Source organism: Mesoplodon densirostris, chromosome 1 (assembly GCF_025265405.1).
Source record: "Mesoplodon densirostris isolate mMesDen1 chromosome 1, mMesDen1 primary haplotype, whole genome shotgun sequence".
Lineage (NCBI taxonomy): Eukaryota > Metazoa > Chordata > Mammalia > Artiodactyla > Ziphiidae > Mesoplodon > Mesoplodon densirostris.
In genome coordinates, this window is record NC_082661.1 from 120,657,663 (window position 1) to 120,674,407 (window position 16,745).

At 41.6% G+C, this 16,745-nt stretch overlaps 1 protein-coding gene across 4 annotated transcripts in view; it reads right to left on the bottom strand.

The window, feature by feature from the left end:
* ANK3 (ankyrin 3) overlaps positions 1–16,745 on the bottom strand; it is a 524,774-nt gene that overhangs the window by 143,973 nt on the left and 364,056 nt on the right. For all 4 annotated transcript variants that reach the window (XM_060108675.1, XM_060108669.1, XM_060108681.1 and 1 more), the window contains exons 10-16: positions 15,873–16,070; positions 13,702–13,800; positions 11,107–11,205; positions 8,375–8,473; positions 5,033–5,230; positions 3,348–3,446; positions 2,963–3,061 (exon numbers count right to left, since the gene is read on the bottom strand). In XM_060108675.1, the coding sequence (XP_059964658.1) occupies positions 2,963–3,061; positions 3,348–3,446; positions 5,033–5,230; positions 8,375–8,473; positions 11,107–11,205; positions 13,702–13,800; positions 15,873–16,070 (891 nt within the window). The remainder of the gene's footprint in view (positions 1–2,962; positions 3,062–3,347; positions 3,447–5,032; positions 5,231–8,374; positions 8,474–11,106; positions 11,206–13,701; positions 13,801–15,872; positions 16,071–16,745) is intronic.

The following is a 16,745-nucleotide window of genomic DNA, read 5'->3' on the forward strand; positions in this document are numbered from 1 at the left end:
TCCAACCCACTGTTCTTCTTTTGCGATGTCCTATTCAGTTTAAAGAAATCAGAAAAAAAATGACAAAACAAATTTAATTTTGTTTAAAAAAGTTTAGTCCCTATGAAAACCCATCCTACCTATATGTGACAGGCCCTCCAAGGGGGCCTGCCTGAACAGTAAGAGCTTCCCCTGTGGGCTACCTGCATCTGACTTTCTTTACTACCTGGCAGCCTGAGCGACAATAGCTGGAAGAAAGACCCAAAAAATCTCAGGAAATTTTCTTTAGCACTCTGGAAACACTGAACCAGCAACAACACCTGCCTACCTCCAGACTGGTTATGACAAGAGAAAAAATAGAACCTCATCAGTTTAATCCACCGTAGCTAGGTCTTTTTTCTACCAGGTGAACCAAACCCTAACTGATAGAACTGGCCTTGCTCATGAGCAAAGTCTAGAAAAAGCTCCTGACCAGGACCACGGCCTCAGAAAGTGGGGGTGGTTGGACATATGTCAGACATGGCATACAGAGACTCTTACGGAGGCAACTGCACTATGGGAATGAGAACGAATGTCCTCTTAGAAAAGCCTGTGTTCAATTGACTGTAAAAGATATGCTGAAGGCTAAAGGGCTGTTAAAGAACTGCTTTTTGACTCTTTGTCAAAGATGTTTTGCAGATAGGGAACCGTGAAGTCTTGTTGGACAAATACGAAGCTGAAAATCAACTACAAATATATCAACTATTGGCCTTTTTCAGAGTTATTTGTGGATGAAAAGGTGGATTGGACTCATTTTGTTTCACTTATTTATGACTTTTGTCAATTCTAAACTACTTAGCACTAGTTATGACAAAATCATTACTCTCATGTGAGGAATGAATAGTTCACTTATTATTTACTGGTTGCCTGCCATGAACCTGAGGGTATTTATAACATAAGAAAAGTGGCCCAGGCTTAAAGGGATATGAAAATAAACTAATGAAATGGACAACTATTAAATTTCATTGTAAATTTTTCTCATTTTAAAACTTGTACTAAAATACACATTACATAAAACTTACCATTTAAGTGTACAGTCAATGGCATGAAGTACATTCACAATGTTCTCTGTTCATTACCACCATCCACCTCTAAACTGAAACTCTACCTATTCAACACTAACTCCCCATTCTTTCCTTCCCTCAGCCCCTGGCAACCAGCATCCTACATTGTGTCTCCACATGAAATCATACAGTATTTGTCCTTTGATAGGCCGGGCTTATTTCATTCAGCATAGTATCTCTGAGGTTCATTCATGTCATAGCATGTGTCAGAATTCCCTTCCTTCTTAAGACTGAATAATATTCCATTGCATGTATAGACTACATTTGCTTTATCCATTCATGCTTCCATGGACACTTGGGTTGCTTCTACACTTTGGCTATTGTGAATAATGCTGCTATTCATTTTTTTTTTAAATAAAGTTTTTTTCAAAAGTCAAGGGATGGCTTTATGATAGAAAGAATGTCAGGGCTAGAAATTATGGGAAAAAGCTGCTCTTAGATGAAAAGCAAGTTTGGGGGCTTGATTTTGAATTGTAGATTTCACTGGGTACAATTCTGAAGACGATGGGGTAGGAGATGATGGAGAAATACAGGAAAAAAGATTCTGAAGAGAAATAACTTTCAAAGATCACATACTCTCTAAATGGAGAAAGTACCTGAAAACTTTATCTCTGAAAGTATCCAAAGTAATTTAGAATAGCCCAAATTCTTTGTGTGTATAAGAGATTTGCTCTAAACACTAAGTTTAAAGGAGAACACTATAGCTGCCCCCAAATGGAAGAGCTAAACAAATATAAAAAGCCGGAGGGATGCTAAAAGTTCCTTCAACCAACAGTATTTAGGAAAAGAATGGGATAGCATTTAAATTGTGCTCTGTATCATTCCAGTGCTCTCTGATCATAGCTATCTGCTCAACAATAGCTAACTCATTAAACCAACAGCACTATGCTAACCTATCTTTAAATAAACTCTTTATGATTTGCTTCTCAAGTCAGAATACCAGAGTCATAAGAAAGCCATTCACTCTAAGTATCTCTTTTCTGAGAAATCTCTGTTATCTACCAGTCAAAAATGACCTAACGGGCTTCCCTGGTGGTGCAGTGGTTGAGAGTCCGCCTGCCGATGCAGGGGACGCGGGTTCATGCCCCGGTCTGGGAAGATCCCACGTGCCGTGGAGCGGCTGGGCCCGTGAGCCATGGTTGCTGAGCCTGCACGTCCGGAGCCTGTGCTCCGCAACGGGAGAGGCCACAACAGTGAGAGGCCCGCGTACCGCAAAAAAAAAAAAAAAAAAAAAAAGACCTAACAATAAGAATAAGATTCTCCTACTGTATAGCACAGGGAATTATAGTCTATATGCTGTGATGAACCATAATAGAAAAGAATATGAAAAGGAATGTATATATCTGTATAACTGATTCACTTTGCTGTACAGCAGAAATTAACATGACATTGTAAATCAACTATACTTCAATAAAATAAATTTAAAAAAAAGAATAAAGATTCTCCTTAGCAATAATAACAACACATAAGCAAAACCTCTCAACTTATTAAGCACACATAAACCACTTGAAGGCAATGTTTTATGGCCAGGAAAATGTAACACATATTTTATAACTTTGACAAATGAGAACTTTCTTACTCCCTCTGGCTGTCTTATGTTTTTAGTCTGGCTAAAGAGGACTTCAACTTTTTTTCCTGGATTTTCCTCAGGCTCCAGGATGTCCTGGATTTTCAAGGAATATCAATGGACAAGTAAATATTTATTGAGCATCTACCACAGGAGTTGACTAAATAGCTGAAGGCACAGATTTCCTAAGGCACTTATATTTCCATGATCTTTAAGTGATGCCTAAACTAGGAGGGTGATACAGATGAAGCCAAAGTAAATATACATATAGAGACTGCCCGTCAGTCTCCTCATGCTATCAAATTATAGGTACCTTTGCAGCCGCGTGGGGCGAGGCTCCTTGGTCCAGAAGCAGAAGGGCCACTTTCTGATTATCGTAATGTGCAGCTACATGCAGTGGAGTTAGCCCGCTCTGAAAACACGTGCAGAAACAACAACCAGTGTCAAAGTGCCTTAATGTCAGAGGCCTAGATTTAGGAGATGGGACTAGATTGGATACAACACACAGTGTAGTTTACATTCCAGTTTCCACAACACTTGGACCCCAGCTTTCACCTCCTATTTCTCAGTCATCTTCATCCTATGAGACTTAAATATGGATTAGTTATAATTTAGGTGGCTGTTGGTGAACGTTAGCAAGTGCTTGTTTTTTGTTATCATGGGAGTGGCCTGTTACAAGTTGGCCGATGACCCCATACCTTCCCAGCAGCATCTGGAGATGCACTTTTCTGTAGCAGGAGACTGGCTACTTCAAGCTTCCCATATTTTGCTGCCACATGAAGAGGAGTAAATCCTTTCTGAAAAGATAAACATAAAAATAATGAATAATAGAAATGATACAAAGGCATCACTTTTCTAGAACTGAGGCATTATTCTAATGGTGAAGAACAGTGAAGCCTGTATTTAAGGACCAAGGCTGGTAGATAACAGTTAAAGAGTCCCCTTTTCAACAAAGATGAGCAGCATATTTAATCTTTCTCTTTCTGTTGGCTTGGCCACAAGACACTCAACCTGGGACTAGTCAGGTATCTGACAAGGATGAAGTTGGAAAGCTGGATCTGGGGCTTATTCTAGGGTCATTTGGGGATTTCACATTGTGGGAAGAATAGGTTATAGGGTCCAGGCCCAATTTGGATTCGGAGGGCTTAGAAAAATCTAGGACAAGTCTGGACCTCCCATAACCTCCCACATCACCAGATTGGAGCCTTTCTCTTCCCCTTTCTTTACTGCCACACGTATACACACATCTGTATGTATGACCCAGTCCTAAGGGGTAGGAGTCAGAGATTCTTACACTTTAGCCACCACAGGTGAACTGAACAATAACACAGGGTTCTATCTCAATAAATAGGTGAGAGTTGGATACTGAGAGTTGAGCAGCTCCTTCTTCTTGCTTCCAACTCTTACAAGGATCTGGGTATCAACCGGTCAGTCACCATGCACAGGTAGGGCCCCAAGCACAAGGCAGGGATTAGAGGGTCGTCAACATATTTGACTCCATGGCAGTTAGAGTCAGTGGGCAGCTCGTATGGTGGAAAGGCCAGGACACTCAAAACCCCATCACCCATTCCTCTGTTTCACATGTTAAATGAGATCCAGGAACTTGCATGTCTACTGAAGAGCCTAAAGAATCACAGGGGGTGAATTTGGAGAAAGTCATCATTGGTTCAGATAGTTTTCCAAGTATTTGTAATCACTGTAATTATCTTCTGCATTGATGACACATTAATGCTTCTTCTCTGCATCTAAAAAAGGGTGTAACACCAATTTCTAGCTTTCTAAGACATGCCATGGGCCAATTCATCCTGCTATCACACTTGCTAGCTTATGTAGGATCAAAGAAAAATGAGCTCTAAATTTTGCATTCTGCACTTGAAAAGCAACTGTGTGGTGGGTTATTACTGTCAGGCATCAGAGCTGAGATTAAAAAAAACAAAACAAAACCTATAAATCAGAAAAGAAAACAACAAGAACAAAAAAAGCAGCAACAACAAACCAAGAAAAATCCACCTCCTGCTTTGAAAGTATTATAAAAGCATTAACCAACTGAGCTTTGATAATGTGGTTTGTATACCTGGCCTCAGCAACAGAAATCTGTGGCTGTGTTTTTAAAGCACCCTTTAAATCTATCAAATAACTTGCAAGAAATATCTGACTCCAGACATCAATAAGGTTTCATTAGAAGATAATGTACTGAGAAATGTAAGACATACACACACACCAAATCACCTTGTCCCATCCCAGGGCTTTGCTGGCCATGTTAATCCTGGGATCCAAGTATAGTTGCTGTTGTACAGCTTTTGTACCTATTACCATGCAGGAAACTGTAAAGAGAGTGTTTTTTTTTGGGGACACAGCAGGATTCTAAGACTGGCTTTCATACCTTTGTTGTTATAGATAAAGATGCGCCATGATCCAAAAGGAATGCGGCTACGTCCTCATGCCCCTCTCGGGCTGCAAGGTGGAGTGGGGTGTACCCAGAAGTCGTGGCTGCATTTGGAGATGCTCCTTGCTGTAACAGCTGTTGTACTATATCTGCTTTCCCCAATCGGGCAGAAATGTGGAGTGGGGTTTGGTCATCCTATAGGACAAGGTAAAAATTCAGGGCTGATGAGCTGAGAAAACAATGGTGCCACTGTGAAAAATACCGGAAACGTCACTGCTTGGTATCAGAGGCTACATTGAACTCTGATTCAATACTAAAAAGAACCTCATTTATCTTTTTCTTTAAGTTTCAGAAAGGTGGGGATGGCAGATCTAAGCACCTTAGACACCCTTTGAGTAACCTATTAGCGTGAGAATTGTGAAAGGCAGTTCCATCTAGAAATTATCCCCACTCTCTCCTGCTATACTTTAGCAATTTTTAAACCTCTGATGACTCATATGAATGAATTATTTTATTGGTGCTGCCTTCCCACGGTCAAAAGTGGGAGAAGGGGAGAGGGTAGTATAGGATGGTTGAGGAAGGTTCCCAGCTAAGATGGGGGCTGACAGCCAGCCCATCCTCTGCTTGCCGAGCTGTCATCAGGCTGCATCTGCCTGGAGTGGAAGGCACCTTATTATAGTTCACCCAAGGACACAAGGCACTCCGAAGTCCTGCACCCTGAAGGCCTTATCCCCCGTTGGAGGGGTATCTTTTCCTTGTTTGCCCAAAGATGCCCTCTGGAGAGAAATCCCCTACTGGGATGTGAAAAAGTCCAGGTAAATACTTTATGTAGGGCAAGCAGAGAGAAGAGGCTGGAGCACAGGGCACTGCTATGCAAAGGTAAGTAAGGTGACGGTCAAGATCAAAGCAAGAGGGTCTATGTAACTAGTAGGAAGTGGGAGAAGTTAGGGGAGATGCCACAAGGAAGAAGAGAAACACTGAAAATAGAGAGATCGTTGAGATGCCACAAGGAAGAAGAAAAACACTGAAAATAGAGAGAGATCGTTGAGATGCCACAAGGAAGAAGAGAAACACTGAAAACAGAGAGAGATCGTTGCCAAAGAAAAATCTCATACAACTCTGCTACTGCTTCCACCACCACTGAACGTCAACTGCGCGTGTGCACGCCCCAGGCTCTGCTCCAGGTACTCTACCTGCATTAATTCATTCATCATTACAGCAATCCTATCTATTACAACTGTCATTATTCCCATTTCCTATATGAGGAAACTAGAGAAGGGAATGTGGCACGGAGATGTTAGTTAACCTGCCCAGGGTTACTCAGGTAGTACATCATGGACAAAGATTCGAACCCAGGCAGTCTGGCTATGGAAGTCAGGCTCTTAACAATGATACATACTATCTCTTTAATGAGATAACTATACATCTTATGGTCAATTTCAGCTTGTGGGTGAAACCACTTCCTAGACGAAATGCTTCATATGTAACAACACTCAAAAATGTGAGGTTTCTTATAATGGTAGAGTACAGCCTCTCTTAACCAATCTACTTAACTGATTAACCAACATCCTCTAGACCAGGGGTCAGAACAGTAAAATCCAGGGGCCAAATCCAGCTGCCACCTGTGTTTGTAAATAAAGTTTTATTGGAACACAGTCATGTCCCTGTGCTGAAGTATTAAATTATGTACTATTGCTGTTTTCACTCTGTAACAACAGAGTTGAGAGTTTGTGGACAAAGACTGTATCCTGTGAAGCCTAAAATATTTATGATCAGGCCCTTTACAGAAAAAGTTTGCTGAGCTTTGTTTCTAGGTCCTCTGTAAAATCTACCAGCTGGCACCACGATAGGCCGGACACTTAAGTTTATAGTCTGCTGACTAGAATGTTACCACTACCTTTGTACCCACCTGTGGATTTTACGTTTACAAAGACCTAGTTGTGTTTGTTCCCACACTAGTGTGTTTATACTAGTACTTGTCTAATTTGTACTATATTTACACTAATTATATAATTACGTAATATGTTAACAGGTAAAATATGAGTACGAAAGGAAAGGCTTTAAGAACACTAAGTTAAAAGCCTTGGAGAGCCTTGGTAGACGTTGATTAAAAACCAACTATGGGACTTCCCTGGTGGTCCAGTGGTTAAGACTCCATGCTTCCAATGTAGGGGGCACAAGTTCAATCCCTGGTTGGGGAAGTTCTGCATGCCACACAGCCAAAAAAGGAAAAAAAGACAAAGAAAACCCCCCAAAACCCAACTATGGTCAAACTACATATGGGTAGGAGAGCTGAATAGACTGGGGGAAAATTATAAAAGTTGAGAAGTATCCTGTACTCAAACTGCTTTGCAAATGCCTCAGTTTTCTCTTCATTTAACCCTGAACTAGAAACTACAAAGTATGTAATTAAATGACAAATAAATGTATATTTGTATATTGAAGGGCTAAAATTAAATGGTTGAGGTATTTACATATCTATTTGCAATTCTTGACCTAAACTGCCATTAAAAAAAAACAAATTGGTAAATTATAGTTTATTCATGCACTGAAAAAAAAATCATTAAAAAAAGCTAAACATCAATAAATAAACAAACAACAAATTTTAAACTGCCATTTTGATAACCAGACCAACTACCATCAAGACAGTGACAGATAGTGAGTTTCTTCTGGAGGGTAAATGCCAGGCAGAGAATGACGCATTCAAACTCAGCCCTTGGACTTCCCCAGCTGTCCAGTGGTTAAGGCTCCACCTTCCAATGCAGGGAGTGTGGGTTCGATCCCTGGTCTGGGAACTAAGATCCCACATGCCGCAAGGTGCGGCCAAAAACAAACAAACAAACTCATCCCTGATGTCCTTCTATATTCTATGTTCCATGAACAACTCTGACAAAGTCTCAGGGTTTATGGTTTCACAACTTGCAGAGAAAAAGTTCAAACTCCCTTTTTCCTTTTGTGGCTCTGACAGCTGACATCTAGGTCAACCAAAAGAACTCAATTATGCTTCCAAACTGTGCTTGTTTTAGAAGCTTTGTGCATGAGCCCTTCTCCATAGAGTGCAAACTCTGAGCCAATTCTAGGTTTGTTTCCTAAGCCATTAGGGATGAGCAATGTGCCAAGGACACAAAGTTCTTGTTCAATTTCATTTTGTTAAATAATTGAGTAGATACACATACAGGGAGGGGATGTTTTCAATATCCCTTGGGTAGAGACTTTTGTCATTGGTGGTGGTTCATTACTTGAAAAGAGTGATCCTGGAAGAAAGCATGCCTATGTTTAAAGGTTTTATTAAAATCATTTCTTCTCTCGGCAGCAAACACTTCCATGCTCGGCACATACCTTAGCTTTAGCTTCTACCTGAGCGCCGTCTTGCACCAGATACCGCACGACTTCGGCCTGGCCGGACCGAGCTGCCATGTGCAGTGCTGTTTCTCCTCTCTGGGGAACAGGAGCCAAGGTAACTTAACGGCAGCTCTAAAGAAGACTGGCCTATTTTCTTTGCATAAAGTTGATGATGGAGGGTTTTTTTTTTTTTTTTTAAATAAGAAGTAGTTCCAAGCACTTCCTTATTGAAAATAGGAAAGATAGGAAATGAAATACACAAGAATTTCCCAGGAACCTGGTCCATGATGGAAGACATCAGTGTAAGCCCAGAGAGCAAGGCAGGATCAGAAGCCACGCTCAATAATCTACAATGTAGCCTCACTGGGGGTTCAAAGGCAAATGCTATGGAGCCAAGCAGGAGGGTAGGTGAGTGAAGAGGGAAGATGGAGAGTGCTCCTGGAGACAGACCAGGCCTTATCCTGGCTGAGGGAGGCGCTGCTAGCTGGCGTCAGCAGGCTACTTCAGTAACTCTTTGGGATGCCAGCTGTATCATGCCATACCTTCCTATTTTTCAAAAAAGTGGCAGTCTGGATATTTGTGTATATTTCTTGAATGCTAGTCAAAAAATCAGAGTTCAAAACAAAAGAAAACCAAAAATGCTGCACAGGCAACACAAAACACACCTAAGGGCCAGACTTGGCTTGCCCTTGGTTTGCATTTCCTGCTTTATCTCAACAGGTCATTATCCTTTTGGGCATTATCCCAAGGGGTTATTTTCTTTGCCACTGGACTTCCCCCGCCTCTGCTGCTTTTCACCAAATGGACTTTCATTCAGATGATCTTTTCATTTACTTAATAATAAAAAAAGGAAAACAACATAGAAAACACATATGGATTGAAATGTAAAAAAGTAATAAAAATCAAATATATTCTCCCCCACACAAGTGATGCCCACCTTTATTTTTTATTTTTATTTTTAAAATTATATATATATTTATTTATTTTTGGCTGCGTTGGGTCTTCGTTGCTGTGCACAGGCTTTCTCTAGGTGTGGTGAGCAGGGGCTACTCTTTGTTGCGGTGCGCGGGCTTCTCATTGTGGTGGCTTCTCTTGTTGTGGAGCATGGGCTCTAGGCACGCGGGCTTCAGTAGCTGTGGTGCACGGGTTTCAGTAGTTGTGGCTCGTGGGTTCTAGAGCACAGGCTCAGTAGTTGTGGCGCACAGGCTTAGTTGCTCCGCGGCATGTGGGATCTTCCCGGACCAGGGCTCGAACCCATGTCCCCTGCATTGGCAGGCGGATTCTTAACCACTGCGCCACCAGGGAAGTCCCAGTGCCCACCTTTAAATTACTTTTTATAGATATTGCTTTGCTTTATAGGACATCTACCTCCATGGAAGGATATGCAGAGATACAGTTCACATGAAACTTGTTGCTTTGTTTCCTGGAAAGGTGCCGAGGATGTAGGTGACCATGGTACCCAGTGTTCTCTTCATAAAGGAAAACCTTCTCTCCTGGTGTTAGTACCAGGAAAGACTGCATTTCAGCTGAGAGCTGGTCTGACGTGTATGTGCTGACTCAAGCTGCTGGAAGACATAGAGCCTTTCGGGGGCCTACCCTCAGGGTGAGGACGCAGGACCTTATGGTTTGCCCTTTCTGTGCCAGAATGTTCCTCGTTTTATTTTTATTTCTTTGGTGCTCATGAGTCCAACTAGTGTTCTTATGCTTGTGGTCTGGGGTGCTAAGATTGTTATGCTGCTAAACTTAAAATTCTGTAAGACAATGTCAAAGGCCACATGCAGATCGAGGGTGGTAAGTTACTCCTCTGACATTTACTATGAAGTGAGTCTCATGGTTCTGCAGAGCAATGCTTAGTGTGGGAAAACAACAACATCCAATAATGAACTGAGTTCCATGGGTTTGCAATAACATTGTCGAGCACGCTGAAGAGAAATTACTTTGAAGTTACTTGAAATCACAATAAGGAGAGTGTTGGAACCACCTTCTTGACATGCAACACTTATTTTTAAAAAAAATTTTATTCAAGTATAGTTGATTTACAATGTGTTAATTTCTGCTATATAGCAAAGTGACTCAGTTACACATATATATTCACTTTCATATTCTTTTCCATTATGGTTTATCACAGGATATTGAATATATTGATAGTTCCCTGTGCTATACAGTAGGACCTTGTTGTTTATCCATCCTATATGTAATTGTTTGCATCTGCTAACCCCAAACTCCCAATCCATTCCTCCCCCAACCCCCTCCCTCTTGGCAACCACAAGTCTGTTCTCTATGTCTGTGAGTCTGTTTCTGTTTTGTAGATAAGTTCATTTGTGTCACATTTTAGATTCCACATATAAGCGATATCATATGGCATTTTTCTTTCTCTTTCTGACTTACTTTGCTTAGTATGATAATCTCTAGGTCCATCATGCATGCAACATAATGCTTCTGTTGAAAAAAAACTCTCCCCGTCCACAAAACTTTATTTTTTAAAGCATAACATTCAGTAGTAATATACACAGTCCCTAAGTTTTAGCAATATGTGACCAGCTAGTGATCGAATGGATCTTGCCTTTGAAATAAAGGAAACCACAGGTATTTTCAAAATTCTGCCCTTTTAAGTACTCAAGTTAAATGGGAATTAATTTACCTATAACAAAAATAAGTAGATTGAGAGCAATCGTTGCCAGTTTCATAAATGCTCACAATGAGACCTACTTTGTTCAAAGGATACTTACCACGTTGGTGGTATTTGGTGAGGCTCCATGATGCATTAGTTGTGACACGATATTTACATGCCCCATGAAGGCAGCAACATGGATTGGGGTAAGGCCCGACTGGGGAAAAAGAGGGAAATGTCAGTTTGTTGGCTTATTTTAAAAAGGGTTTGTCTGCCTGCCTGCCTGCCTACCTGCCATCCATCCATCCAGGCTAAGATAACCAATTTATTGATCAGATCAGAAAACATCAAGACATCACCATTACGTCATAGATTTTATAAGGCAAACGTATCAATATTCATCATTTCTCTAAAGCACATTCCGTGATTATGAAAGGCCTATGTCATAACCATTAAAGAGGAAAGGTTTATTTCACACATTTTATATAGCTCTATAAAAAATATTTAGAGAAATACCTTGAAGGTTTTTTTCCCTTTGCTACTAAGCCTTCCTTATCCATATGACTGTGTGTGTGTGTGTGTGTGTGTGTGTGTGTGTCTGTGTGGAGGGGGGACACTTGTGTGATTACATACACAATAGCAAAAATTCAACTTTTATTTCAGATCCTATTCTGGCCTTTTAATAAGGACTCCCATGCTCTCAGAATCACTGATTATATTACACGTGAAAGAGCAGGGTGGGAACACAAAGCCATCCCTCTAAGAAATGAGCAGATCAGCATTAACTGTCCCAATCATTTAAATTTTTATCTTTCTGCATATTATAAATTCAGGTGATATAATTAAGGCAAATAGAACAATAGTCACCAGACTAGACCTTAATTTTCATGTGTGCTTCAAAGTCCTCCTCACACACACCCCACCACAACCACTGGTGCTTCTTGCATAAAATGATTTCATTTTCAATTTTTCAGAATTTAATCCCACTTATACCATGAACATCATAATTTGGAAAAAAAATACTTAATATGGCTAGAAGAAGCTGAGAGAGAAGGAGACAACTAATTTCAACAGAAATTTGAGTAATGTCAAAAAATGTGTTAAAGGAATTCTATACAATGAAAGTAAGATAGAAAACAGAAGAGGTAGAATTTTTGTTGCCCAGACTTCAAAGAACAGGAACTGAGGAAAACAGGGGGAAGGAGAATTTTGTTATAATTCGGCACCTTTTCCCATCAGCAGGGGGCGTTGTTAGGACATGGTCTGCACCGCCTTTCCAAGGGAGTACAGAGCTGGCAGTGGAAGCTTCTCATCACAGGCTGGCATCTCTGGACACTTATTCAGTGAAAAATCTTTTATTTCAGAGCCCATTTTCATTGTTAAAAAGGGCTGCCGTGCACTGAGAATAAACTTACTATTTTATGATGAAAATAACTGGATGCCTACCATAAAGCCAGAAGACTCAGAAAAGAGCGAATCGGTATTAATATTTTCTATCATTTAGTATTTCGAAGTTGTAAGTGTTAGAAATCAAGGCAAATACTTCATTTGCAGGTGCGAAACTGAGGCAAAGCAACAACGACTGGACTAGACCTTAGTTTTTATGTTAGCTTCAAATCCTAGTCTTCATGGTTGCATTCAACAAAACTTTACTGAATGATCTACTATGGCATCTACTGTGTTGCGGGTATATTAAGACCAGTAAGACCCTGGCCTGCCTTGGTGGAGCCTGCAGTTTTGGGGCGGGGTGGAGGGGAGTGGTTGGGTCATAAGTAAGCCAGCTGGACAAGAGCTCTGATGGAAATATGCACAGGATGTGGCAATGGTCCCAAGGAAGAGCTCCTGGCCCAGGCCAAGGGTTAGGGGAGGATTCCCAGAGAAGGCAGCCCCAGATCTGGTCCTGAAAGACATACAGGACTAGCCTGGAAAGGGAGGGGCGAGACGCATGGAGGGTGTAGAGATATGGGGTGAACAAAAGGGAGTGCAGCCTAGGGAAGTGGATGCCAGGCTTGGTTTGCATGTCGCAGGCTCAGCCCTGATCCCAATAAGCCACTTCTCTGAGTTCTATGTCAGTTTGTATGAAAGCAACCGAGAGCTACCCTTTTACTAACTTCAGCAACTCTGTGTTTCGTTAATTCTGAGTTTTTCCTGAGAGCGATCCTCACTTCATCAGTATGCAGAGGTTATGTTGTGCAGGGGTTCTCAACCGTGGCACACGTGACATTTTGAGCCAGAAAACTCTTTGTTGTTGGAGGCTGGGCTGTACACTGTAGAATGTTTAGTAGCATCTCTGGCCTCTGTCCACTAGATGCCAGTAGCACCCTCCAGTTGTGACAACTAGAAATACTTCCAGACATGGCCAAATGCCTCATAGCGGGCAAAACCACCCCTAAGCACTGCATTACAGGATTTGAGAAGCAGTGCATGAATGGATTTCATGTAAATTACGCTTGGAGTGACGGCACCCCCCGTCCCCCCGCCCTCCTTGAGCACGACACATGTGTTTGGGTGATGCTTCTCGTCATGGTGATGTATTTGCACTCTCCTCCCACTCCTGTCTGCTCTCCTAAGGACTGGCAGCCCCTTGGGTGAAGGGTTCAGAAAGTAGTATGACAACCACACACGGCAAAACTAGCTGGTGGTCAGGGAGGGCACTGGGCCTCTGCCTGCTGAGGCTATACATGGGGACCCCCAGAAATCCTCCTCTTCTCACCTCGGTTACAGCTTGGATGGATGCACCATGTTTCAGAAGGAGTTCCATTACTTTAATTCGATTCTTCTTGCAGGCAATATGGAGAGGGGTAAAGCCATTCTGCAAGGGAAAAAGACACAGACCTATTGGATTACGTTCCGTTGAGATCTACTTCCACTGTGTATGGTAAAATATTTTTGCAAAAGTGACGTTGTGTAAAGATTTGGAAATGAGCGGCAACAACGAGGGGTTAAACCGAATACGGATTCTTTTCTGGAAGCACAGGTAGTCTACCTGCTCCCAGGAACCCAAGGTGCCCTGCTAATCACGAAGAGGACGCAAATTTTTGTCATAATCTCCTGGTAGTTAAGGCAAAATGGTCATGCGTCTTCTTAGACTATTTTATTCTGGAATTTATTTTCCAAATATGTCCCTCCTCTACCTCATTTCAAACACAGACTAAAAACATCTCGGCCAAAATTTGTCCTCACAGCCAAAAGTTCACCACTGCCCATTGTGACTTCTCTGCTGCATTTAAAAACAACTTCAAGGGCCTCCCTGGTGGCGCAAGTGGTTGAGAGTCCGCCTGCCGATGCAGGGGATACGGGTTCGTGCCCCGGTCTGGGAGGATCCCATATGCCGCGGAGCGGCTGGGCCCGTGAGCCATGGCCGCTGAGCCTCTGCGCGTCCGGAGCCTGTGCTCCGCAACGGGGGAGGCCACAACAGTGAGAGGCCCGCATACCGCAAAAAGAAAAAAAAAAAACAACTTCAAGACCTGTTCTGAAATGTTTTTATTTCTTCCAAGTTTTAAGATTCAAGTAGGTGCTTACTCCAAGGAAGCAGAAACTTAAATAACCCAACATTAGTTGGATCATTTAGTTTAATATTTAATCTAGTAAAAGAACCTGCTTTTTAAACAAATTACTTACCAAACTGTACTGCCCGCTAAGTGAGAGAGACCATGGAGCATATTTTTGTCACCACAGAGAACTACAGAATATCAGAGCCCACCACGCAAGCTTAGGTCAAAGTCACCACGAGTGCTTCTATGGAGGTTTTGAGACCATTTACCAGGCCATAGTCCATCCGGGGGTGACTGCCTACAACCTCCAGAACCTCCTAATGTTGTGAAATCTTCAGTCAGAGGAAAATGAGGATGAGAGTCCACACCCCGTTGTAAGGCCTTTTTTCTTGTGTGGAAAAATAAGTCATGACTGCTCATTTCTTTTCCTCCCTTCTCAGAATTCAAAGATATGTTTGATATCTTGGGCCAGTCAACAGCTCTTAAAATGCTGCTCCAGGAAAAGCATTTAGAATTACGATGGTGATGGAGCTGCCTGGGGTCTGGAGGGCTCCTCTCTGCCCATCCGTTCCTGCCCACTCCAAATCTCAGGGGCCACAGAGTGCCAGAGGTGACCATATGAACCGCAAGGGAGCAGAGACCCTTCCTAAAATGGTTGATCAGATGACAGCCTTTACCGCAAAGTTGCTAGTAAACGCACATGTTTTCCCTAGCACTTGGTGACATATTTTTTTCCTAAACAGGAGTGCTTCTTCTGAATTAAATTTAAACAGCTTACTAACTTGGGACCATTTATTTTCCTAAAGACAACAAACACCGTCTCCTTGTGAAAACCAAACTATAGAGCAAAGCTCAAGGTTAAAGCAGCATGTCATTCTAGGAGTTAAGACTACAAACTAGACCAAATTTTTGATTCGCATCTTGAGGAAACAATGACAGGTGATATTTCATTACCTTACATGGTTAACATCCTCACATCGAATTTCTGCTCACAAATTCCTAGACCTTTCACGTTTAAGATGAAGTTTTCTGATCATTTTGCCTCGTATTTTTAGATCTCACAAAAAACTTTTAATTCACAGTTATCACTTTACCTACCAGAAGATAAGTTGACCAGCTCAGTCCTTTTGTACTTGTACAGTCTTTGGGTTTATTTATGTAAGAGAACCACGAGTGTGACCATAAAGAAGTTAATGATTTAGCCTCACCAGTCTTGCTTATGTTGGAAATAGAAGGGTTTACAGATTTTCCAGAAGGCCATCTGAAGGTTGACAAGAAGTACACTTTACTTAAGTAGGCCTTCCATTTTCACCTCCTGAAAAGGAGTCCCTTTGGGTAGCATGTGGTCAGCAAGACAACACAGGCTGGACTTGTGAGCTAAGCTACTCACCAGGGCTTTGGCGTTGGGGTTAGCCTTCTTGTCCAAGAGAACCTTGGCGACTTTGTAATGGCCACAGTGGGCAGCCACGTGCAGGGCAGTCAGGTAGTCATTGGTGACGTCATCCACAGGCACGTTATGCTGGAGGAGAAGTTGGACGCAGTTTAAATGATCCCCCTGTGTAGCCATGTGCAGTGGAGACAATCCATTCTGGAACACAGAAGACAAGCAGAGTTTATTGTTTTACCTTTCAAATGCGAATGTGCCCAACACAAAATACAGCACAAATGTGAACAGATGAAAGCCCTAGATTTGCACACGGAAATACCTTCTCTTTTTAAAAGGTTTTGTGGCAACTGTTTTGAACTGTAGCTACTTTCCAAACTAGTCCTCCTACTTCTTATATCAATCAAAAATAAATTTTCAATGATAATCTCTTTTTCTGATTTAAAAAATAGTGTGAATTGCACTAAGGTCCACTATTGATTGCATTTCCAGCGAATCTGAATTCTTAATATTTAAGACTGAAAACTGGAAATCAACTATACTTCAATAAAAAAAGTACTGATAACAACAAAAGAATGAAAAGGCTAAAATAAAGGCAGAAACAGAATGGTATTCACTAGACTGGTTTTTATTTTGTGCTCCTGTGTTATTAATGCTTGATATTGAATATTATATTGATCAATTTTTAGAAAAAAGATCTGAATACAACACATTTCATCTCACATCAACGTAGAAAGGAAAACTTTGCCCTTTTCCATCCATCTGGTGCCCCCATGTGTCTATGGCGAGGAAAGGCAAGACTGTGACAAACTCATTAACTAATTAATGCTTGCCTCAGTTTAAATCAATTGGGTTCAATGACAGGTCCTCATATGCAAT